The sequence below is a fragment of the Osmerus eperlanus genome, chromosome 7 (assembly GCF_963692335.1).
Source record: "Osmerus eperlanus chromosome 7, fOsmEpe2.1, whole genome shotgun sequence".
In the NCBI taxonomy this organism is placed as follows: Eukaryota; Metazoa; Chordata; class Actinopteri; order Osmeriformes; family Osmeridae; genus Osmerus; species Osmerus eperlanus.
In genome coordinates this window covers 17907680-17932453 of record NC_085024.1, presented here as the reverse complement: position 1 = coordinate 17932453, position 24774 = coordinate 17907680, and the positions used below count along the sequence as shown (strand labels likewise).

Here is a 24774-nt window from a genome sequence, read left to right as displayed (position 1 = left end):
TTAGGCCCAATCTTAAAAAGGGTTTCAAGAGAGAAATTGTTGAAAGCATGTATGGTTAAGGGCTTTCACCCCTCCTGTCTCACACCACAATCTCAAATGTGATAACATTCCTTAAGAACAAAGTACAAATTAAAGGTAAATATGATCAAGCCACACCTAACATTTTCATTGGTGTGGCAGGCTGCCAAATTAGCTGAGGTCAGACCACAGGATTGTGAAAAACTGCCAATGGTACTCTACTTTTTAAGTAACAAAGGCATTTACAGAGGCATTTTGGTAGCCTAAATTAGTTCCCTGTATTTTATATTTTTTTGCGCCAAGTGGACGCTGACCTGAGTGAGAATGAATTTGAGGACCTGAACAAAGTCTTGTTCAATTGGCCTACCCTACCCTACTGTACATTCTTTTCAGTAGATTATTGGTATCCGTGACCATGAGGACCCCTGAAAAAGTGTGCTTTGCCGTTTTTATACATTGCCAGTACCTACTTTTAATGTCTACAGGCTAAGTATGCCAACATGTTACTCAGATGCGTTGAACTCCACAATCTCAAATGTGAATGTGACCTTTCTTAAGAACAAAGGACAAACTAAAGGTAGGCTACCGTAGCCTAAATATGATCAGACCACACCTATTTTAAACAGTGGCAGGTTATATTAACTGCCAAATTAGCTGAAGTCAGACCATACGGATGTGAAAACTGGGCAACGTAAGTATTTTTCATTTTGGTAGCCTAATTGGCCTATATTACAAATGTAATTGTTACGTCAAGATTTTTACCCAGTTTCTCACTGGGCGCTGACCTGTTAATGAATTTGATTATCTGAACACTATGTATCTTTTCAGTAGGTTGCTGTATCCATGAAGACCACTGCAAAAAGTGTGCTTTATCATTTCTATGCATTGCTACTTTTCATGTAAGTATGGCAACATCATACTCAGATGTGTTGAAATAAGTTGTTGTGTCCCACTCTAACATGTAGGCTACTAAAGTGGTTGTAATTTTGATGTTCGAACATCCTTCAATAATAGATAGCCCGAATTATCAATGTAGATACAAATTTTAAAAAATATTTTGAAAGAATAACAAAATGACAGTCCAATCACACCGAAAGAGTGCAGCACATAATTTCCACATCCACATGCAATCATTGCTTCTCCGTTACAGCTTTTATGGTTTACTTGCAGGGCTTTTAGCCATGGAAAGGATCTCTTCAACGATAATGGAAATTTACAACTCCCAGACTCCTACAACATAGGCTGGATGGGGGCCATTGAGGATGATACATTCGTATCCAACATCACCATCCCTGGTACCCATGACACCATGGCTCTCTACGGTGGTCCGTTGGCTGAGTGTCAGGCATGGAATCTGAATGACCAGCTGAGAGCCGGCATACGCTACTTGGACCTCCGCATTTTTGCACTAGAAAACAAGCTCTATGTTATGCATGGCGTTGTCTACCAGCACACTTCTTTCATTGATGTTTTTGACACAATCAGAGCATTTCTGTCAGAGTTCCCCAGTGAGATGGTTCTCGTTAGAGTGAAGCCTGATTTGTTTGATAAAGACAACGTTGAGAAGATGGTAGAAAAAATGGTTAGTAATGACAAAGATGTTTGGGTGAGGTCTGTAATGCCAACCATGGGTATGGCTCGAGGAAAGATAGTCTTTGTGCAGAAGTCCAGCTTTAAACTGGGTGTTCCTCTCCTGGAAACTGACACAAAGGGTGATTATGAAGTCACTCATATTGCAGACAAAGAAAATACAATTGATAAGTGTTTGACCCAAGCAGCTGAAGACACTGGACGGGATAAGATTGTTCTCAGCTACTCCAGTGGCACTGGTGTTGGTACATTCTGGGGCATGTTTCTAACTCCCAAAAAGGTGTCTGAAAAGATCGACCCCTGGTTGGATCAGTACCTGAGGAGGTTCTTTAACGACCACCCAGGGTCATGTTTAGGTGTTATTGCAATGGACTTCCCTGGTATAGACCTCATTCAAGAAGTCATAAAGTTTAATAAGTGATGGAATCTAGTCTGATTTCTATGATTGCTTCAAGTAATATTTCTTAGCTTAAAGTGCAATACAGAGTATGGCTACAGCATAATCATAAAAATAAAGGAAAATACCTGTTCTATGACTGATTATTTTACAATTATCCAAGGGATTGCAGAAGAAACACTTACAAATGTACAGTAAATACCTTGAGAAACAAAAAGTCAACGTCATCAGACAATACCTGTTATTTCCCTCAGGGTGGCATGTTGCAGCACATTTATCATTTAATACCACAAGGTTGTTTGACGTGTAATACAAAGGTGACTGATTATCAACATTGAACCAAGTAAGTGTCACCATGTTATCTACAAAGACAGCAAAACAATAGAAACATTTCCAGAAACTGAATATTTATTATCATCCGTTGAATTTATGAAAGAGTTAAGCTGCCATTTTATGTAAGCAGTGGGAGGTACTGCTGGGAAATAAATACCGAGCCCTCAGGATACTTCCTTGTCCCAACATTGAGACTACACGATTTCAAGAAGTTCCTATCTAATAGTCAGGTGAGACTAAAACAATAATCTGTCCTTTACTTAAGGTATCAGAAGTAACTTTGGTACAGGGGATAATTTTAAACTGAGCTGTAGCGTCCTGAAAAGCCTAAAACGCTTTGTCGAACATGTCAAGAAAAACTATTTTAGGCCTATATTTCAGAATTATGTGCGCTTATAGTCTAATTCAATATCGCCTACAACAACCGCATTGATCAACAATTAGATGCCTACACGGTTTGTAGAGGTTTTTGTAGACATTACCTCAAGGATTTGTTCCCTATTTCTACTTCGTGTTTTCCTTTTGTACTTTATGACCAAGCCTTTTGCTCTCAAATAGGCGATATCCAAAGAATCGAAGTACAGAATTAAAATGGTGTGCAGCCAGGATATCACAATTGTTGCCTCATTGTCATAGACTATTTACACAAACCGACTGTGTCATTTAATTATTTATAGTTTCTTGCTATAATGTTCCCCTTTACTTTCAGTTTAGAGTCGTCAGGATGTCAGTGACCATGACCAAAGGTGAGGGGGTGACCGTGTTCACTTTGGCCTCTAACCCCAAAAGCGATTGGCCAATGGTGTTCCAGATATTCGGGACCCTGTGCTGCAGTCCAATATGCGCATTGTCTCAAAGACTGAGAAAGCTCCAAGGCAGTTCTCTGTCAGCTCTGGGGGTATGTTATTCATCTTTATGTTATGTTTTACAGGTAGGCCTAGTGCAAATTGATGTCCAGAAGAAAGATATGTATGTCTCAAACAGCAGGAATTGTGATTTTGTGATAAAATGTATAGGCCTACTTTATTAAACCTACAATTGTGAAACAACAACAAATGCACCTGCTTATTTGTTGAAATTATTAACAAAATCGAAATAATTTAAAATTATTTTCAGAACAGCTGATGATAGAAAAGTCAAGCCAAATCCTAATGGATGCATACATTCTGTTATTTCCAAGACAGCTAACATCTAAGAGTTTTGGAATAACAATGTGTGTGGCTTTTACATTTCTTTGAAATATTATTTCATATATTTCATAATACATTTGGGTACTTGAACATGACAAAAGATGTCATGTTCCCTTACATTTGTATTTCACAGGCTATACAAATCCTGGTAGGGATTCTCAACCTAGGCCTTGGACCAATCCTTTTAAACTCAACTGAGGGGCTACTGTTGTATAAGAGAGTTCCTTATTGGCTTGGCGGTGTGGTAAGTCTAAACTTCTATTGAAATCATGTTTGCATGGCACAATTATTGCATGGCACACTTGTATAATAATTCTAAAGCACAATTAGGCCTGTGTAATTTCTCTATCTTAATCTAATATCATGTTAACGCCCTGTGTTTTATGATGATTTCTCCTTGTTCCAGTTCATTGCAGTTGGCCTAATGTGTGTTCTAGCTGAAAAGTTTCCGAGTCCATGTTTGGTGAGATACTACTTATACATAAAACACATTATTAAATGTTTATGAAAGTTGTTGAATCTGTAATCTGACTGCACATGTCTTATAGGTGGGCATCAATGTGATGATAAATCTGGGTGGTGCTGCACTTGCTATTACTGGCATTGTGTTGTACGCCATAGACCTGGGATCTGGTAAACTGAACTGGATGTGCGACTTTGGCAATGACTACTGGTATAGCACCGCGCGTCCATCCACTGAGACAAAAGATCAATACTTGGAGAGATGCTTGGATGCCAAACATATTGCAGTGGTGAGAATACTTTCAAGTACAATTTACTTTGAATTTTAAGTCAATGAAGGCAGTTGCATTTAACATATATACCTGTTTGCTACTTCTTTCAGAACCAGTCATTTTGTAGATACATATCCATATCCATCAGAAAAACATATATGTATCAACAAATATATTAAAAACAGTAATACTGCATATGATTACGTATCATCTCATGTTTATATCATTGCATTTACTGTATATTTAAGATATAGCAGATGCTATTATCCAAAGCGACGTACAAAGGTGCATAGAAGTGCAGCAAGAGATCTAGGATTAGAACTGTATAACAGTGTTACAGTGCGGGAAACACCAAAAAAACTGTCTGTTGAAAGAGTTATTGACTACAAGTCTTTTTTCCTAACATCACCAATGTTTTAACATCCTCCATGTGATTTTCCTTTCTGCCGTTAGGTGCTTACGAATTCCTTGGAAATCGTGATGATCGTCCTTGCTGTCCTTCAGTTATGTGTCACCATCAGCTCTGCAGTGCTGGGTATGAAGGCCTTGCACAAAAACAGAAAGGAGCAGCACAAGGTAACGTCAAAGTGGTTGCGAGGGTTTTGCTCAACATTCCCTATTTTTACAGTAATTTTTAACTTTTAAACTTCATTTTTCTAGAGCCAGACCGAAGACCCAGAGAAATACAGTCCACTGCTGGAGGATGTGACTGCCTAAACAAAGCCTTCAGTTTGACACAATATATTGCTTATCCTAACCAAATCTCACGCAATACCTTATTGTAGACACTTCTATGACTGTTTTTTTCCTTTTGTGTAGCACAGGGGTCTTTATGGTTGAATGTGAGTTGGTTGCAAATCAACACTTTTGAGGCCATTTAAAAAGTATGTATCTGCAAAACGGGTTGTGAATGTGCTGCTTAAATACACTGAAAATTACTTTTCTACTTCACATTTCCAGTTTACATGATTAAAGAAAACACCTTTCATTTATCCGTCTATTGTATATGTATCTGTCTTTTGTCATTAACTAATGATAAATAAATAAAAGGTTGTGGAATGAGAATTAGACTACAGGACAGAACAGTTAAATATTTGTTTTATTTTACACAACACCTATAGTGCACTAACCATATTATAATTAGTAATAAATTACATATAAATCACGAAGGAAGGATGAAAAGGCAAGAGGCATCAGAGTGTTCTTTTGGGGGGACAGACCAATTCTGTCCCCCCAAAAGTGTCTTTCTTAAGATCTGGCTTTTGGATATAGCTTTGATTAAATGGGGAGTCAGGTGGCTGAGCGGTTAAAGAATCAGGCTAGTAATCAGAAGGTTGCTGGTTCGATCCCCGGCTCTGCCAATGACGTTGTGTCCTTGGGCAAGGCACTTCACCCTACTTGCCTCGGGAGAATGTCCCTGTACTTACTGTAAGTCGCTCTGGATAAGAGCGTCTGCTAAATGACTAAATGTAAATGAGGCAGGGGTGTATTCCCTTCTGATCATCCTGATCCCAGTAATCTTTACTAAAGCCCACACAATAGTGGTGTCCATAGGAAGCAGTCATCAGATCCTTCAGTAGATCCAGGCAGTCCCAGCTGATGGAGTCCATACCCTCAGACATGTTGGTGACACAAACTAACACACAATCAAGGGGGATGAGAACCAGACAACACTTACCACCATTTGGATTACAAATTTGACACAATTTTTTTTTAATCCTGTATGCTGTTCTATTTGTGTTCGTAATTCAAGCAAATACAAAAATAATTTGGATCAACTTGTCGTCTGCCGTCTGAGGTTTAGTTGCCTATAGTTTTTTATGTTTCATTTAGGTCGCCATCTTTGTAAAATCTTGCCATCAGGTGGCAGTCAAGCACACGTGAACTCAGACCAGGGACTTCTAGATATCATTTGACAAACCTCCAAATCACCTGTTATCTGTTGCACATCGCACGGCACCGGTGCAACAGGTGAGGAACAGGTGAGGAAATCAGTAACCTATCGAAAACTGTGACCAGAGGCCGCTGTGCTAATGGCTTGCCATACTGTTCAGCAAATGTTCGAGCCCTAACCCTTACTCTAACCCTTACCCGGTGTTGAACAGAAATCTATGAGGGGCCGTTTAGGAAATAATTCAGACTGTCCTTACACAAACACATATGAAACATATTCACATATGAAATGTTCACACACATTCATACTACTGAAAAATCTAATCCACATAAGTGAAATGCTCGCACAGACTCATGTATGAAACACTTAAGTCTTATAAGGATGAGTAAGAAGCTTTGAGAATGTAAGAGTATGAGAACATTTTCACTATATCCGGAAGGCCTTTCAGTATATCCGGAAGTCAGTTCAGTATATTCGGAAGGAATTTCAGTATATCCGGAAGTCAGTTCAGTATATTCGGTAGGGATTTCAGTATATACCGAAGTCAGTTCAGTAGTTTAGCAATTTTACAGAAACAGGAGCAAAATATTAAAAACAAATATTTCTAAAACATTTTTTCACTTGATGAATGTTTTTTTCTGTTTTTTTTGGAAAGGAAAGGACAGCTGCTTTGTCTGTCGGATGAAGTTGCCTAGAACTTACACAACTCAAGATGTGCACCCTACTTGCATACCAACTTTTAAAGAACTAGGCCTACAGTAGAGCCGCCTACAAGACCCAACATGTTGATTTGCCCAAAATGCTATCTGACTGCACGTCAAAGAAATCCCCACTAAAGAAATATGGCATGTATAAAAGTTACTAACAACACAGTGTTTTTGTCAAGGTAAACATACGTGTTCAAAACGATTTATTTTCCCATACTCTTGCTTTGAACAACACGTGTAACATAAACAGAAATGTTATAGAGACAACTGTTTTACAATGTCTGATGAAGGTAATCCCTGCACTTAATAGTTTCAAGACAGATGATGACTAGCCATTCATTGGGAAATCTAATGGAAACATAGACATACCTGTGTCTGTATTTTAATTGACATTCAAATGGTTAGGCATTGTTAGTGTTACACTTTTACTTTTAGTGTTTCACATTTCTAAGGTGTAAATAATGGTTTCCATGTAAGACGGGGAGAAAACAACGTTCGATTGCAACAATAAACCTGTCAAACAAGTCGACCAAGATTGTAACCACTTATTTTTCTGCCTTCTTGTGTAACGGAGTGAAATTGTGTAAGATTCCGCCAGACTACGAGCCATGTAGGCTATGGGGGAATTCTCTAACCCTAACCCTAACCCAACAAGAGAGCTATACGGGGAAGAAGGTTTTAATTAAAATGACTACAAGATCATTTTCATGAACGTTTTATGTTCAAAGGACAGTGGGGGAGTAGTGGTACACACTTGTTAGCTGTAATGCTCTTTGAAGCTTCTCCAATATTGGGTTATCAGGATCTCCTAACAGTAATGGATTCTGTCATGTTCCCCATAGTGGAAACTCAATATATTCTCTGGCAGAGTTTAACCCTTGCCACTTTCTGTGTCTTCAGTACATGATACATGAAAACAAACAAAAAAACATACAATCCCATTGCATTTTAGCACTGACTCTGTGTGATAGTCTTGTGATGCTGCCAGAGAATGGCCTGGGTCCACCATCTGATCAACATTCATGGGTAATTTTTTTAAGGACAATTTATTTCCATTGAGATAGAATTAAGAAAGAGACAGGGTTACGTTGAGGCGATAACTGGTAAGACATTGTAACCCTCCATGTCGGATGCATCTTTTCGTGGCCTCGTGATGTTTTTCCTGCGTTCCTGAGGTCACCTGATGGGCCGGCCTCAATGCAGGACTGTGTGGCCAAATCATATTTATGGAAGACTAAGTTTGGTCTGATTAAAAGCATCTCTTCACCTATTCACTAGTCCTGCATGGCCAGCTCCCTCAGACAGTGTCAGCCCCATATGGCTTCCATTGGAGCAACCAAGCCAAGCAAATGAAGGACACTTTGTTGAGTCAGAGAATTTGCCACTATAATGTGGAATTCATTTGAACATCTTTAAAGTAAGATTATTTGTAAGGTGATTTATCTATTGTATGTAGCATGCATCGTTATTAGTCAATTGAGGAAAGTAAATCCACATGTTGTATTGACCAGATGAAGTCAGTTAATTTCTCATCCAGAAATGAGATTTTTTGGGGAGAAAAACCCTGAGTTGTGAAATCTGTGAAAATAAAATGGGAAAACTGGATCAGGACAAAATCACTGATATTTTCATGATTCCCATCAGTCCATTCCTGTGAAATCTACTTGGTCACATCCATATTGGATGACTTTCACGTATAGTATATTCAAATGATAGTGACCACACTTCTGTACTAAAAATGTAATTGTACTTTGAGACTGTTGTGCTAGTTCCCCATTGATGACAGGGCAGGTCTAGAGCTCAGGAGTAGAGTACAGCAATAATAATCTGGCAGGGAATCACAGTTAATGTCATGACCTTGATTGGCCTCTAGGAGGCGGACAATGTAAGAGGGGGTTTGAAATAGTTATAGTTAAAATTATTCCATAACAATGATTGTGTAAATATTTAACTTTGAAGGATGTCTGAAAGCTGTGAACCATGCTTTGACCTTGGCTAGAGCGTAAAATATATTGGAGAAGGGACACAAGTAATGTGATGCTTTTCAGTCCAGACAACATAAGGTTGGAATGTCTTGAATGACCCTCGTGTTATCTACTTTCTCTTCTGGGAAACACATGTTTATCACAAATGTTACCCTTTCATTAACTACCACCTTTTTTTTTGTCATTGAGATGAAAAACAAATATTTTAAGGGCTAACTTTAGTGTTGGGCAACACATTTTTACATGTGTACTGTATACAAAATCTGTCAAGAAAATAGGGGGACGAAATGCTTCAGTTAATTTAGTAAACATAATCCTGCCCACATTTACCCTTGACAGAGACCTGAAGACTGTGAGTCATTATTGAACTTTAGCTAATGGGATTCAAGTATATTATAGTACAAGAGGAGGTAGAGGGGAGTTTATTCAATTGACAGTATTTGCACTATATGTACATCATTCTAGATTACACCACTAATCTGAAGAAATATCTATGGAGTCACTATGCTTAAGTGATGTTAAGCCTAGGGTCAAAGGTGTTGATGTCTAAATCAAGAGTGAAATAATGTTCACCAAAATACTAACCACCAAAATGCTGAACCCTTCTGATCCTTGATCTTCTGAAGAACTTTCTATATGCACATTTTGTACATAGTTTTGGATAAGCGTTTCTGCTAAATGAATACAAATGTGTAAACACGTACGTGTAAACAGAGTGCGAATTATACAATGACAATCGGGGGGGGGGGGGGGGGGTTGTTTTTACCTCTGGGGTCCAAGTCTTAATTAGGGGGGTCAAACTCCCCAAGCCCCCCCGTAATTCGCACCCTGTGTGTAAATAAAGTAAATTATTGTCGGCCAAGTGAAGTCTGAAGTCATCTGAGATTTAAGTCTTTGTTGATTCTTGATTCTGTTGTTACCAAAGAGAATCTGTGGAACTTTTAAGACAAATATAGAAAATCTACAGCCACAAAATTACAGACCACAGTGGGTGTTTCCCGGGGATGGCTTTGAGCTATGTTTGGACCATAAGTGAGATTTATGCAAGACCATGGGGTTGAGAGATGTGCTCTACACATCAGCAGGTTATATATACAGGTACATTTTTTTTACATTTGTTTAGATTATATACCGGTAGCAAAATTATTATTATATTATTATTATAACTTTTATATGGCTAACATGTTAGCAATTGGGTGGAAGAAATCTTCTTTTTTTTCTAATCCTGTCTTGGCCAGGACTCAAATTCATAAAAAAAAAAAAAAATTGTCATTCTCCTGGTTACATACACAAAAAAAGAAAACATCATGTATCAACTGATAAAGCCTTTGGTGACAAAGATTCCCATCCACATGTTTTATAAATGTACTTTTTACTTTACTACTAAACAAAGAGAAAATGATAGCCAATGTGGTGCAACTGAGTTTCAAAATGCTTTTATTCAAACAATGCTTATTAATTTATTAATTTGAAATCAAACAACCAAGATATTTTGTTATAAAATCTAATAATCACAGGTTACAGCACCTATGAGACACCTTAAATATTTTTAGAAAGAAATCCCCAAAGAGATAGTGTATAAAAGTGTTGATCTTGAGTAACAAATACATCAAAGTAAGATGATGAGCAAAGTTGACACCAATATTAGTATAACATGAGCTGGTATTAACTTTTTTCCAACGTTATCCTTGGTTTGTATCCTTGAGCTGTGCAATATTGCAAAGACATAATATCCATTGTTTGTTATTAAAGACACCGTTAAAAGACACCTTATAACAATAGTATTGACATTCTAAAATTCTTCTTTGTAAAAAGAAGTGGTGATATATCCGACATTTTGTATTAGGCACCTCTGGGATGCGTCAATTTCTAAAGACAAGATGTGACAGGGTAGTGTCTATGTAAGGAGTTCAAAAGTAAACAAGCCCTTCTGCTACCCTGACACTGTGCATGTGTCTCAACTTGCCTGTGTGGTTGATAGATGACAAGTTGTAGGACAGGCGCAGGTTCAGAGCAAGAATTTGAGAAAACGACAAGGAAAAAACTATTTGCATGTCACTTTGAATAGAAGTGTCTCCTAAATGAATAAAATGGAAAATGGAAATAACCAGGCACTGCCTGATTTTATTTATATCGTAGATTTTGTGTCCCTGGGCCACGATTAAAATATTTTTATTATATTCATTCTGATGTTTTCTTACCTATGCTACTGTTTTATGAAAGACTATTCTTCTGTCATGGGAATAGCAGTTACATTATTTTGGGTAGTGAGTTGGTGTTGACAAACCTTTTTGATTTAACTGATAATACAATCATTTTCATTCATTTACGTTTTCATTGTACATAAATTGTCAAAGCATCCACAATAACATCTGATAAATCATTAAAACTACCAACCATCAAGTTACATATTGAAGAATAGAACTCAAAGAAAGAGGAAATTGTTGGAATGTCTACTGAGAATAACCTTGGCTATGGGTTATGTTTTGAGAACCTCAAGCTGAGTGAGCACAAACATAAAAGTTTTTGAGTTCCTCCCAGTAGTGCAGCTCCTCATCAAAGCTCCAAGCATAGGCCAAGTCTTTCGAGGTCTTTACAGTGTGGACGACACACTGACCTGGCAACTGCTCAAACAGGAGCTCTGCTATACCCACTACAGTGGGTTTCTTCTGACTCTCGATCAGCTTTTGAATGCAGGCTTTGTCCAGAGGCTCTGGGGAAGCACTGTAGGACACCATGACAATAAGCTTCTCGTCCGACGTAGGCACTTGAAAACGGCTCTTCCCTGTTGGGCAATGGAAATCCTTCTTGTTTGCGAACAGACCTGTGGGGGTGTTGAATATGCGAACTGACCAGCGCACCCAGTCATACTTTGTCTTTAGCATGTCCACAATGGCATCTGCCAGTTGCTGGTTGGTGAGGTCAGATTTGTCCCTAACCAGCCGGCGGGAATCAATTTCGGCCTGCTTCGGGTAACTGACGATACAATCCTCAATGACAGAGTTCATTTTCGTCTGAACTGTCTTCATCCTCTCGCCCCAGTCAAGAAGAAGTTCCTGCTCATCATCGCCTCCCTTGAGAGCAGTGTAGCCCATTAGAGCAATAAGGCCAATACAGAAGAGCTTTTTCAGCCGGGCACAGAAGTCTTCCATTGCTCTTCGACTTTTGTTCTCATAGTTCAGAGTGATTTCCAGCACCGACTCCCCAGAGAAGTTGTCACCGGTAACAGCACTGTACAGCGTATGCAAGTTTTTGTCACCTCCTGTCTTGACGAAATGCTCCAGGAAAGTCTTCTTCTTGACCTCGCGAAACTTGGGTTTGGCATTAAGGATGTCCATGTACTTACGGAACTGGTTGGAGATGTTCTCCTCTACTGAGAAGTAGGCAGCATCTGCACCACTTTTCTTGATCTCCTCGTTGATTCGCTGGATCTCCTCAGACATCCCCTCCAGACGTTCACGAACTTTCTTGAATTGCTGTTTCATGAACTCAGCCTCTTTGCTCTCCACATTGTCCAGGGCCAACTTCACAAGTGGTGCTGCGATGGCAAAAACAGGGAAGAGGTCACCTGCTATGCTGGCTACGACCTCAGCACCGTGTTCAAACACCTCCATCACCGTCTCAACCACATTCTTCTTGTCTGCTACAAGCTTCTGTAACTGCTCAGCCATCTTTGCTGGTGTGTCTCACAAAATATAGGTAAAAGATCTGAGAAGAGAACATGATTAAGAGAGTATTAGAGCATCCTGATAAATTACAGAAATATTCAAATTCAAATGGTCAGAAAAAACAACGGAATTACAGTTAGACCCATATGGCTGACTAGCTTTTTTCATGTCATACAGTATGAGCTTTAAACTTAACTAGTGTTGTTTCTGATCTGTTGAACTTCGGCCTGCTGGTTGGATTGTGAGGGTTGCTCTGTTTACACCGTGACCTGATAGAGAAAGACAGACTGGGTGAGTTTCAGCTTACAAGCATTACACACTCTACAGCTGGACACACCCATTGAGCAATGAGGCAACAATGCAAAGGGAATTCACCAGTGAGGGAAGACAAGAATTCCACAGAATTTCAAACCTGTACTCAAGTAAAAATGTTGCACAGAGAAGTATGAGTAGACTTTTGCTACTACATTTATTTCAAAATCAGCATAAGAGATCAAGGCATACATTAGGCTTTTTTTCTTTGAGTTAAGGGCATACATATCTCATAACCTTGCAATATTCATAGATTTCCAGTCAATTCTAGACTACTTCAGTTGTACAACTGCACCAGTTAATGCCACTGCAGGCGTGGGGAGTGATTAACTGTCGGAGGTTAAACTTGCTGGGCAAGGGTGCATTTTCCATTGCAACTCAGCACGTAACCTAGGCAACGAGACAAAAGGAAACTATTCTGTCAGCTCCTTCTCACTGCCCAGCTCTTTCCCAGGAGGATTCAAACTGCTGAAGATCGGAAAGATAGCCTTCGTTGCTCAACTTGATACATCACTTACTTCTACAGCTGTCAGAGAAGGCAGACGCCAGAGACTACAAACACAGAAGAAACCTGTGCTGCATTTTATCTGATTTGTCAACAACAACATATTCATGTGCAACATGCCCAGACATTGAGGCCAAAGTATTGATTTATAAAACCAGAAAATTCACTCTCACTAAGTCTGAAATGCATCAGGAGCCGGTACAGGGAATGGCACACATTATTGTTGAAATCTAATTTCATTTACTAATGCTAAAAATGAAGGATTTCAGCTCTCTCCTGTATTCCTATCCTTCCAGGGCGGCCTGGTGTAGTCAGGCATATAAGGCTGACTATAATAAAACCCAAAGATACTATTACAACAAATCCACTTTAAACTGATCTCTCATTTCAGGACACAAAGGATCCAGACTCGAGTTAGGCTTTGCAGATGATTGCATATCAAGAATAGGACTACATTTAGATGAAGACAGTAAAGACCATCTAACACAGAATTATTTCACATGTAAACAAACAACATGGACTTTGGTATGAGTTCTGTCATAGTATCAACAACTTCATAAGACTGTGGGGATACAGTATTACTCTGAAAAAGGTGACCTGTGACTGACAACTACGTAATAACCCGTTCTTGTAACTGCGTCATGTCAAAGCACTGTGCAGATAATGTGGCCTCTAAATGGAAAATGTATTGATTAGTTAGTTCAACAAGGGCTCTAATTGCATCATTTCAGCATATCATTGATTCCCCACAATAACGTGTCGAGAGTTAACATGATCGTATCTGGTTACACTTTGAGAAGTTCTAATGTAGGCCTACGAAAGAGCTTCGGCACGTCTCATCAGAGTACGAATAATACAATTGCGTGCACTTCCTGAAGTAAAGGGTCTTCTGCGTTGTTAACCAACGCCCATCTAACACTGTTTCAACTAAGTCCCCACAAGGTGAGCGGATCGCCATAAAATGTACCACATTATTGAACATAATAAAGATCATTGTTCAATATAGGTACATACATGTAGCAGTAAGTTGTGGGAACTACATAAAGAACACAAACAATAAATGCAACGCAACCTGTTGACTGAAGTAGCCTAGCCTAAGAGGCAAATATGCGAATCGTAATTTTCAAGTAACACTTTGGTACATTATAAATTATAGGGCCTACATTACTTTTAGAACAGTTAACTCACCTTTTAATACGCAAAAATTGACGGAAGAAAAGTACCGTCGTCTGTTTTCCCTTCCTATTGGTCATATGGTTCTCAAATTACAGAAGACACACCCATTACAGACAGCTCAACTAGGGTGGTAGTTAGACAACTTGAGAAAATGATAGGCCTATCTTGAACAAAATGAAAACTAACGCCCCTTACATAGATAACTAGGCTATTATTTATCAGAATATAAGTCTTTGGAGAAGGTATACCTACTGCTTTCTCAACTTGAGTGTTACTTTTCAGCGGACAAAATACAGTTTCTACACAAAGTTAGATTCTTCTGTTTAAGTATGACCAAGAAAGACAAATTCCTTTATTTTGTGATTTATTTTGAACAAAGACAACATATCCAAGAAATAAAATAAAATATTGATGGCCTAGCTTTAGTATGAAAAGAATATTGATTATAAGATACACCTTTATAAAAGTCTGTATTATGTTTGATACTTTGGTGAGCTAAACAACTGCAATGGATTTCTGGAGTAGCCTTACACCTAGTCATTACCCCATGTTAATTTCTCAAAACTGAAGAGAACACATCAGTGCAATGTGTCAAATATATTGCCTAGTGCTAAACAGTTTACTGCTGTCTGACATTTATGACTAGATTTGTGAATACAGGATCAAGGTGAAAAAAGGTAATTTTACCAACCACTGCTGAAAGGAAGTAGACAAGTCTCATAGTTGAGTGCTGTTGTGCAGTATATTATCAACAATGAAAAGTCACAAGATACAGATAGCCAGTAAAGAAATGATTGGCAGGCCAAGTCACAATAAAAGCACACATTTCTGACATTCGCTCAGTAGTTATATAAGATATAGATTTAGACATGTCTCAAACTCGTAGATCAATGTATGATTGCATTTGAAATGTATTTTCTCCACTAACTTCCCTCTTATCTCTATCATACCTTGTCACATTAATCTACTCAGAATGAATGCATAGGTAGGCCCTTTTGTGTTTTCCATAGTAATAACAATCCTCATGGAAATTGTTGGTCTCCACCACTTCCTTGTAGTGGCTGACAGCATGCACCAGGCAGTTGGGGAAGCTTTTGCTGAGGCACTGTGCCACATTCATCATATTCCCCTTTAGCTTTTGGGTCTCAATAAGCTCCTGAATCTGACTCTTGTTAATGGGCTTGGGATCAACACAAAAAGAAACCATAACTTTGATTTTGTTATTGGTCAGAATGTCAAAGTAGTTGGCGCCGCCTCCACTGCCATGGTACTTCTTTCCAGCCAGCCAATTGAAGAAGAAAATGCGCTCTTTGTCATTGAAGACTCTTATGGACCATCGCACCCAGTCATATTTCTTGACAAGGGACTCTAAAAGAGATTTGGTGAAGTCAAAGTCAACACTGGCAGGTGTCTCCTTAACCTGGTGCTCCATGTCTAGTTTGGCTTGGTCTGCGAAGTTTTCAGTGCAGTCGTCCACGGCAGCTTTCATGCGTTTCTCCACATCTTCCATTCGGTCTTGCCACTTCTTAACCATGTCATTTCCAACTTCCCCTTCCTTGAGGGCAGCATAACCCATGACAGCAATAATGCCCACGACAAAGAGCTTTTTCAGCCTGGCACAGAAATCCTCCACAGCTCTCCTGCTTCTCTGGTCTGTTGCGACCACCGTCTCCAGCATTGGATCACCTGCGGTGTTCTCTCCAGTGACAGCGTTGTAGAGGGCGTCCAGGTTCAGGTCCCCGTCTGTGTTCTCAAACTGTATCAGGAACTTCTCCATCTTTTTCTCCTTGAACTTAGGCTTGGCATTGACAAAGTCTTGGAACTTCTCGTACTGGCTGATCATCTGGGCCTCACGATCAAAATTTTGCTTGTTCATTGAGGTTCTCTGGAGCTCCAGGGCGATTTTATCAATGTCATCCTGAATGCCCTCCAATTTCTGGTTGACCAAGTCAAACTGCTCGGTTAAGTAACGTGCCTCTTTACCATCTGGGTTGCTGAGGATCTCAGCAGAGGCCACAAACACGGCCTCCAGGATTGGGTGGATCTGGCCCACAGTGGCTGCTAGAACCTCAGAGGCTTGCCCCATGATCTCCACACCTTTTTCGATCTTGCCCCGGTTCTGCAAGAGCCATTCTGCCACACTGGTCATCGTTGGAGGTTATGTCACAGACTAACAGGTCCAAAGTGAGTCTTACCAGTGCCAGAGACTATGCTGATGTCTGAAACAGGGGAAGAAACATAATAACCTTGTAAATTATTTTGAAAGATTTTTTGTACAAATGTCTGTTTTGTTTTCTTTGTATTTTTCTGATGAGGTGTTTGCTGGATGAGTTTGAAGCTGTGTAACTACAATAGGACATTCCCAAAAGAGATGAACAAACAGTATTCAACATGAATTACACAGGACTGATCTTGTAAAATGGAACCGAAACACCATAAGACAAACTGCAGGTCGTGTCTGAACATGCAAGAGTCTAGTTTCACACCACACCCTGGGAATCTTGATTGTGTGACAGGACTCTATCCAGGACTCTTTGGCATCGACACACGTCAAACCATGGATGAAAATAAATATATTAAACAATTACAGAAAAGTAAACATCAAACATAGTGTGTGCTTTTGCATTGTGACGTGGACGTTTGCGCAACATTATGAGTTGGTCTTCAGGGATGTAATTTACTGCTCTAACATTAGCCAAGACCTAAAGCAAACACAGATGTTAACAACCTGGGAAAAGTCTTTTTTGTTTTTTTCATTAACACATTATGGTTTTCTATGAAAACTACACAAGGGAGATGAGCTCACACACATATCTCATTCCCTTCTCCCCATATCCACTACATAAAAAGGCACACCCAGATCTGAGAAAAGCAATCGTCACCACTGCACTTGTTCTGCACTGGAAAACAGTTTTTTTTCACCTCTGACTGAAATGGCCCTGAGTGAAAGCCAGCTGGGCCTGCACATTACAATACATCCATATTGTTTTTGTATGTTTATGAATCACACATTATTATTGCATATTATATACACACACATAGACCATGTGCTTACCAGTAATTGCTGCAGTGTTAAGATCAGTGGTGTCAATTTACATGTTTTCCGAAGGACTACTTTACTAATTAGGTTAGTTAGCTCTGTTAAATCCTGTTAACATAACCAGTGAAATGTTTTCATACATTTTTGCAGCAAAATGTATGTCAGGAGATGCTGTTGACTGTGATTAAAGTAAAATGTACTGGAATTGGTCATTCTTCTGTAGATTTAATTTGCAGTTCATTAAAGAAGACATTTCAAAAGGAGTGAAGGAACAATACTATCAAATTTAATGTCCTGGCTTATATTTGGATATGTAAAATCTTCCCTTGCCTCACTGAAAAAGGTTGTCTTTTAAATTTGCTCTCCAAAGTTACATTTGGGAGGGTATTAAGCAGAGCATCAAACATGCTGAAAATCCCATCAAGAGGAAAAATGTGTCTCTTTACTGTACATCAACGTCATGTTTTTAACATACTGTACAAGATAAAACATATTGCCACCCATGTTTTAGATTCCACAAAAACAGTCTCATAGAGCTAATTTAGAGACCACATCCTTGATTCTTACGACATCAACAAGATCACATCCGTTAAAATAACAGAAAAGCACCTGAAACTTCAAATAACATTTGATTTTCACCAGTTATTTACTCTCAAGTGCTCCAACATGGAAAGATCAGATAGTGATCTAATTTAAAACCCGTTCCTCAGTTTTCCAAAGCCATGTTTAGATTTTTTTTTTCTAAGAAGTCCCTTATTTTTATCTCAAGGTCCATTATCAGAAGAAAATGTGACACGTTTGAAACTGCCAAAAGTTATTATATTTAAGTATAAGTAGTCAAAACCAAGTGGAAGGAACCAAAGGAATGAACTTACCTCTAATGTACAAAAGTATAGAGTGGAGGGTGTAGTCCAGTTACCCACTAGTCCAGCTGTGTCTGTGAGCACCAGGCTCCCAGGGTTTAGATGTATATAGACTCTCTCTCTCTCTCTCTCTCTCTCTCTCTCTCTCTCTCTCTCTCTCTCTCTCTCTCTCTCTCTCTCTCTCTCTCTCTCTCTCTGCCTCTCTCTCTGCCTCTCTCTCTCTGTTTCTCTCTTTCTCTGTCTGTCTGTCTGTCTGTCTGTCTGTCTGTCTGTCTGTCTGTCTCTCTCTCTCTCTCTCTCTCTCTCTCTCTCTCTCTCTCTCTCTCTCTCTCTCTCTCTCTCTCTCTCTCTCTCTCTCTCTCTCTCTCTCTCTCTCTCTCTCTCTCTCTCTCTCTCTCTCTCTCTCTCTCTCTCTCCTTGTCTGTCTTGTCACTCCCCCTTTGGAACTCCTCCATCCCCTCTGTGCATTCCACGGGAACCCACTCGGAGGGATGAGGGGCAGGCGCTGGGACAGATAACATCCTGTCAACACTCCCCATGCAAGGACACCCTGACAGAAAAAAAGAGAGAAAAAAGATACACAGTGAGAGAAACGGAGAGGGAGAGAGAGATAGATACAAAGTGAAAGAAACAGAGAGAGGGAGAGATAGACAGATGCAGACAGGGTGAAAGGAAGGGAGGTTAAACCAAAGGCAGACACAGTTGGGGAAGACAAGCAGTCCTTCACCACTGCACAAAACCCCGCTTGTTGTGTCTCCAATAGCGTTGCTATGGCCACTGGGACTTGATTCGTGGAGCAGTGTGGGCTTGAAAAGATAATGTATCTTTCAATTTGCCCTCCGTAGTCCAGTCTCCAAAATTTGCATCATTTATAACAGATACCACCTCCTTAATATTTCCAACATAAGCCATTTTTAATCTGCCGTGAGTACTTTGACTCATGGACATAGACATTGACTCACAGACATTGACTCATGAGCTACTATGTAGCATTATAAACTGCTTTAACCTAGACCCTATCCAATGGATACTGGACATCAAGCATAGTAACAAGGGATGAAATCAGCCCTTTGGGCTTCTGTGCTTTCAGAGCCACTCATTCACAGTGCTGAGGAGAGAAGTGAAAGGGACTCTGTGTCTCTGATTACATCCACACCATGGCAGACAGCACTCCCTCCCTGCCCCAGTGTTTCAGCTGTGACTGTGGCACACACGGCCTGATATGACGAATCAACCCTGCATCATGGAGACCACACAGAGGAGGAGAAACAGAAAGAGGAAGAGGAGGGGTACGCTTGCAGGAAATTCCTGATGGTCAGCTGGTCTGAGGAGAGGAGTTGGCGGGCACGCCTCATCCCTCCCTCGCGTGTGCAAGGTCGTCCTGTGTCGTCCTGCTGTCAGATCTTGCACTATGCTAACTCATTAGCATCAGAAAGAGGCGAATACGTATCGCAGGGACTCAACGGTATGTGGCGTGATGGGGTGGTGGGATTGGCAGCAGCTGGTAAACACACTGATCGAGATTGCGGTGGAGCTGAGCTGCAGCAGCCCTGCTTCCTGTCAGCGAGAGCACTGTTTGAATGTGAATTTCAGTTCCCTTTCTATCAATGTCATTGAGCGGTTTTGCCTTCTCATTGCCACCATCCAAAGACCTGCTTTTGTTGTTTGTTAAGGGTTAGGTAAAAGCACAGACAGTTCCATGCAATCGACTTCAAAGACATTTTAGATAATGGCATCCATGAAAAGGAATTCTCCATTGTAAAAATGAGTCTTTGTTGTGTGGTGCTTTCAGTTTTACTCAGTGGAACAAAAAGGTAAGTTATTTGGCTAATTATTTCCTGGTGAGCAACGTCTGCCCTACACATCAGTATGTTCCATAAACACAACACATTTTCCACTCCACCTTGTGTCAGCAAGTAAGTACAAAAACACATTTCTCTATATATAACTGCATAATGTTTGCAAAGACATTTTGACCTGACTAACATCCAGGAAGATGTCTAGTTTGCGAGGTGGTACACATTGTATCCCTATGAGGGATTAATTCATTAAAATCATATGCCATTAACTCATATGACATGAACACAATGTCACACATTCATTTGACATTGTCCTCCTTGGACCATTTAATTGATGATCCTGAATGGTGCACAGACAAAGACATGCTTTGTATTCTACATGTGTAGCAAGTGGGCCAATGTGAGACATTGTAATTCATGACTGGTTACATCATGAAATTAAAGGTTATCAGAAAGGACATGTCTCGTTTTTGTGTGTCACCTAGGACTGTTGAAAGGATAAATCCCTTCACTGTCCAGCCAAGCTATTGACCATGTTGGATGTTTGTGACCTTGGCCTCAGGTTATCGTGTTTCCTTTTTGCCACAAGATGTCACTTAAGTTCACAAGAAAGGCCCCCAGTGTCTCATCCCAGGCAGAACATACCACTCTTTCTAAGGGGGTGTTCAGTTGATTTGGGCCTATACTTGGTGAGGTATACTAAATGGAGAGAAGCATAACCCCCTATATTGACTGTGGGAAAGTCTTGAAGTGAACACATGGGGATTTTAGAACCTGTGGGAGAATTATGTGAGTAATCCATTTTCCCATTTGTAACATTGTTGATGAATGATTTTCCACCTATCTATGGCTTTCACTGTGGGTAAGCAGGATACAGTTAAGTCGGTAAACAGATGGTTCAAAGGCCTCATAAAACTGAAATCGTTCCTTGAACAAATATGTGATAATCCTAAAACAGTCATGAATGACAACTGCCTGTACACTCTATACAAACTATGTACAGTTTTGACAGAAACAACCTCTACTTTGCATGACTACAGTTGAACATTGAGTCATTTGGAGTGAGGGATTGCTACACAAATAGAAAGTAGTTGCTGGTAAAGGGAAGACATAGCTCCCTTCGGCCTGGATTTACTCCCAACTCCCATGAGATAATAAATGTGGATCGGAACGACAGTTATTTGTAAAGGGGGCTGAGCCGCAAAAATTAAATTGTCAGAAATAATAGGTGCTATGAGACGTGGGATACCGCTTAAGGCTCTCAACAGCAGGCAAAGAATTGAGTCAGAGCCAGATCAGGTGTATCCCTCCACTATCAATTAGGGAGTGCCACACTACTATCATGAAACCGTCACAACTTTGCATAATTTTCTGTAATGGTAAAAATATGCTCAGAGATAGCTGTTTCTTGCCATGAAAATGTTTGTAGAGGGAATTTTTGCAAAGTCACAAAGAAGGGGGTTGAGGGTTTAGGTAGGTTTATGTGAAGCCCTCTGTGACATTACTTGTAAAAAGGACTGTACAAAATACATGTTCTAGTTGGAAAGCTGATTGATTCAATGTTCAGGTCATGTTAGTGTCTACGCTGGAAGTAAAAATAAATGGCACTTTCGTAACATAGGACCGACTTCCTTTCCCTCTGCAGATGTTTCCAGGCCACAGTCAACGTGACAAATAGGTCAGACGACAGTTCTGGAGATTTAACACCACTATGTTGATTTAAGACATTTGAGGCGGATAAACCAAAATAAGGACCACCAACTAACAAACCGAATGACTTCCTATGGTGAAGAAGGGAGGTCCCACAGGAAAATAAAGTTGAGTGACAAAATTCCAGTCTTTTTTATCTCTACTGTTTACCTTACCACAATGAGCAGGAGGGAAGGAGGACGGTTCATTTGAATTGTTTCCATGGAAGTCCACAATGCATTTGCTTATCAGAGTAAATATTTGATTACCTAGTATCTTCCTCTTTCAGTACCATCTACCCCTGTCTTTGAATTATGTTGCTATGTACTGTTCAGTTGTCTGCTAATCTCGAGAAACCAAACGTACATGTTGACGTGTCTGAGTCACATGGCCCTGGTCTGTATGCACAACAATCTCTTTGGTAATGAGAGACGCTGCAGATACAAGCCCAGATACAGACCCATCTGTCACTCCAACAGATCAATACAAACTCTGGCTAGATCAGAGGAAACAGATAAAGGTTCAGAGGCTGGAATAGGTCAACTTATTGATTGCAGAAACATTCCTGTCAGACTCCAACTTTGCCCTTGTGAAATCAAGCCAACAACCTTTCAGATTTCATGCAAATTGCAAATGAAATTACTCTGACTGTCGTGTATCTTGTTTAAGCTTATTGGTTTACTCCAAATTTCAAGAATAGGATTTTACTGTTGGTTCTTAGCAAAGTGCCTCAATCGTTGTGATTTGTTTGCGGTTAGGCTATAGATCTGCATTTATATTTAAATTACATATTTGAGTTAGCATCATACAGCCCTTGTTCTTCTTATAAATCACAGTGTTCTGAGATCACTGAGGTCAGCACAACCAAGTCGATGCTGCAGGTTTAGGGAAGTGTGTGTGGCTTGCTCTGTGTCATGTGACTTCAGTCTTTATTGTTCTCACCATGATCCCCTATTGTGGACCCCAGTCTCCCACGTAGAGGCCCACTCTAGTCTGGCCCAACAACCCTGCCTTTCACTAAGAGTGTAGTTCCGCAGTGCTAAAAGGAACAATGGCATACAGGACTGACAACTTCACTTTTTAGTTGAAACTTATTTAATTTCTATGCCCACTGTATGTCATCTTAGAAGAAATACTTCTCTTATTGTAAACTATACGCTCAGAATCCAAAGACATGGGTAAGTCATTCAAATAATCAGTTAGATAAATCGCAGATTTTGTATTTTGCCATTGTGTACATCTGTGGGAATGGTTAGTATTCGTGTATTTGTAGGAAATAAAAGGCAGTAAGGGGGATGGGGAAAGGAGGGAGAGGACACAGCACGTTTTACAGGATGAGCCAGAGCTGAGATCAATATGCCGATTACAACTTTGATTCGCTAATGGTTTTGTGGACAGACAAATAAGAGCAAGCCCTGGGGGACTATTTATAGTCTTACAAAAGGAACCCTCAGACTGCATTGAGAAATGAAGCTTAAGGCTGCTACTGCATAAAATTTGATTTTTCTGCCAAATGAGAAAGCCACAGTGCTAGTTATGACATGGACTGTTTACTTGGAGATATCCTGTTCTCACGCTTAAATGTGCTATCCCATGAGACGAGGCCCCTGTAGTACCCTGATACAAATTACAGCTCTCACCCCCTCCCCCCTCCCCCCTGATGGGAGAGGGGAAGTAGGTAAATTTAGGGGATCAGAGAACATATGGGTTCTGGCTCAAAACAGATTGAGGTCGAAAGAAAGAGAGATGGTGCAGCAAGCAATGACACTGATAAATGTACTGAAATTCCTGGGTGCTGACGTAATCTGTGTATGACCTGCTGTTATGGGGAGAGAAAAAAGAGAGAGAGAGAGATAGAGAAAGACAGAGAGGGAGAGGGAGAGGGAGAGAGAGAATCTGAAGGGAGGAAAAGACACAAACCATGACTTCATGGGGTCATGAGGGGGAGGGCACCAGAAGCAACAGAGGAGACAAGCAGTGTTGGGAAACACAACGGCCAAATCCTACAACCAGTCGGGAATCTTTCTTAAGTGTGGATCCTGACTTCAGGGCTAGACCTACCTCTCTGTGTCACAGAACAAATGTTTTAATGCTTTTTATTGGATTAGCCCACTTAAAGAGCAGAGGCCTGGTCGATGGTCCACTCTGACTGATGGGTAATAGCATTATCCTGGGCTGGGATTGGCAAAGCCTGGCGGACAGAGAGATGCTCCCATTGATCGACGCTCTCCAGAGGCACTCTGATGCTCCCCTCCATCAAATCTCTCATTTGTTTATGAAATATTGATATTGGCTGCTGCATCTCTTCCTGGAGATAGGGAGATTGGCTTGGAGGGGAGTAATACATGTCCTTGTCTTAACTTCAAGATGGATGGGAATAGTTTTAAATCATTTGGAGGGTAAACAATCCCAAATGGTCCCTGGTTTTCATGCATGTTTTTATATAATTCCCAGTTTACAATCTATGGCAAAATACTGCTTTGTCTCCCCTTTTCAAAAGGTGTGATGGTGTAGACTAGGAATAGAGACAATCAATACTCGGACATTAGGATGTTAAGATGGGCCTCCGCTTTTGCACTTAATGCAAGTGGCAGTTGTTTTCTGAAAATGTCCTCAATGAGAAAGTGAATTATAAAGTTAAAAAGGATATGTAGCACTGAAATATAAAAAGCTTTTGTTGGAATTTTTGCAAAGTCTTAATGAATGTCTTATAACAAGCAACATAGATACACGAATATCACAAATGGTCAAATAGCTAGGCAAATGCTCTATAATGTGATGTTGTACACAGCCGGAGATGACTTTTTTGAAAATGGCCATGTCAGATACGTCATTGTGAGGGAGTCCCAAGAAAAACTGTGCGTGACTCTTCTT

At 40.1% G+C, this 24774-nt stretch overlaps 3 protein-coding genes and 1 long non-coding RNA gene across 9 annotated transcripts in view; 3 read left to right on the top strand and 1 right to left on the bottom strand.

Moving 5' to 3' along the window:
* tmem176l.4 (transmembrane protein 176l.4) overlaps nucleotides 1–5260 on the top strand; it is a 53782-nt gene extending 48522 nt beyond the window's left edge. Inside the window, exons 1-8 of one of the 3 annotated variants that reach the window (XM_062465451.1) lie at nucleotides 2332–2348; nucleotides 2507–2568; nucleotides 3053–3236; nucleotides 3662–3772; nucleotides 3935–3991; nucleotides 4077–4280; nucleotides 4716–4838; nucleotides 4923–5260. In XM_062465451.1, the coding sequence (XP_062321435.1) occupies nucleotides 3063–3236; nucleotides 3662–3772; nucleotides 3935–3991; nucleotides 4077–4280; nucleotides 4716–4838; nucleotides 4923–4979 (726 nt within the window). In that variant the 5' untranslated portion in view covers nucleotides 2332–2348; nucleotides 2507–2568; nucleotides 3053–3062 and the 3' untranslated portion in view covers nucleotides 4980–5260. Of the gene's footprint in view, nucleotides 1–2331; nucleotides 2349–2506; nucleotides 2569–3047; nucleotides 3237–3661; nucleotides 3773–3934; nucleotides 3992–4076; nucleotides 4281–4715; nucleotides 4839–4922 lie in introns of those variants that run through there. The other 2 variants (XM_062465452.1, XM_062465453.1) reach the window with 2 other exon arrangements.
* Nucleotides 56–2122, top strand: LOC134023375 (1-phosphatidylinositol phosphodiesterase-like). 2 transcript variants are annotated; one of them, XM_062465448.1, is made up of 3 exons: nucleotides 56–135; nucleotides 847–917; nucleotides 1189–2122. In XM_062465448.1, exons 2-3 carry the CDS (start codon nucleotides 862–864, stop codon nucleotides 2027–2029), a joined length of 897 nt encoding a protein of 298 aa, XP_062321432.1. In that variant the 5' UTR covers nucleotides 56–135; nucleotides 847–861; the 3' UTR covers nucleotides 2030–2122. The 2 variants fall into 2 exon arrangements, with proteins under 2 accessions (XP_062321432.1, XP_062321433.1); XM_062465449.1 differs by lacking the exon at nucleotides 56–135 and adding an exon at nucleotides 225–595.
* A 478-nt stretch (nucleotides 5261–5738) lies between the features above and the next one.
* LOC134023982 (uncharacterized) lies at nucleotides 5739–7348 on the top strand. The gene is made up of 3 exons (XR_009930824.1): nucleotides 5739–5884; nucleotides 6096–6244; nucleotides 6812–7348. It is a non-coding gene; the product is annotated as an uncharacterized LOC134023982 (long non-coding RNA).
* Nucleotides 7349–10268: 2920 nt separating this feature from the next.
* LOC134023369 (protein rapunzel-like) lies at nucleotides 10269–18611 on the bottom strand. Of its 3 annotated transcripts, none has more exons than XM_062465442.1 (3): nucleotides 18425–18611; nucleotides 12714–12785; nucleotides 10269–12558 (listed from the first exon to the last, which is right to left on the bottom strand). In XM_062465442.1, exon 3 carries the CDS (start codon nucleotides 12517–12519, stop codon nucleotides 11344–11346), a length of 1176 nt encoding a protein of 391 aa, XP_062321426.1. In that variant the 5' UTR covers nucleotides 12520–12558; nucleotides 12714–12785; nucleotides 18425–18611; the 3' UTR covers nucleotides 10269–11343. The 3 variants fall into 3 exon arrangements, with proteins under 3 accessions (XP_062321426.1, XP_062321427.1, XP_062321425.1); XM_062465443.1 differs by lacking the exon at nucleotides 18425–18611 and adding an exon at nucleotides 14522–14611 and having other exon boundaries at nucleotides 10269–12556; nucleotides 12713–12785; XM_062465441.1 differs by lacking the exons at nucleotides 10269–12558; nucleotides 12714–12785 and adding an exon at nucleotides 14857–16728 and having other exon boundaries at nucleotides 18425–18590.
* Between the last annotated feature and the right edge of the window lie 6163 nt (nucleotides 18612–24774).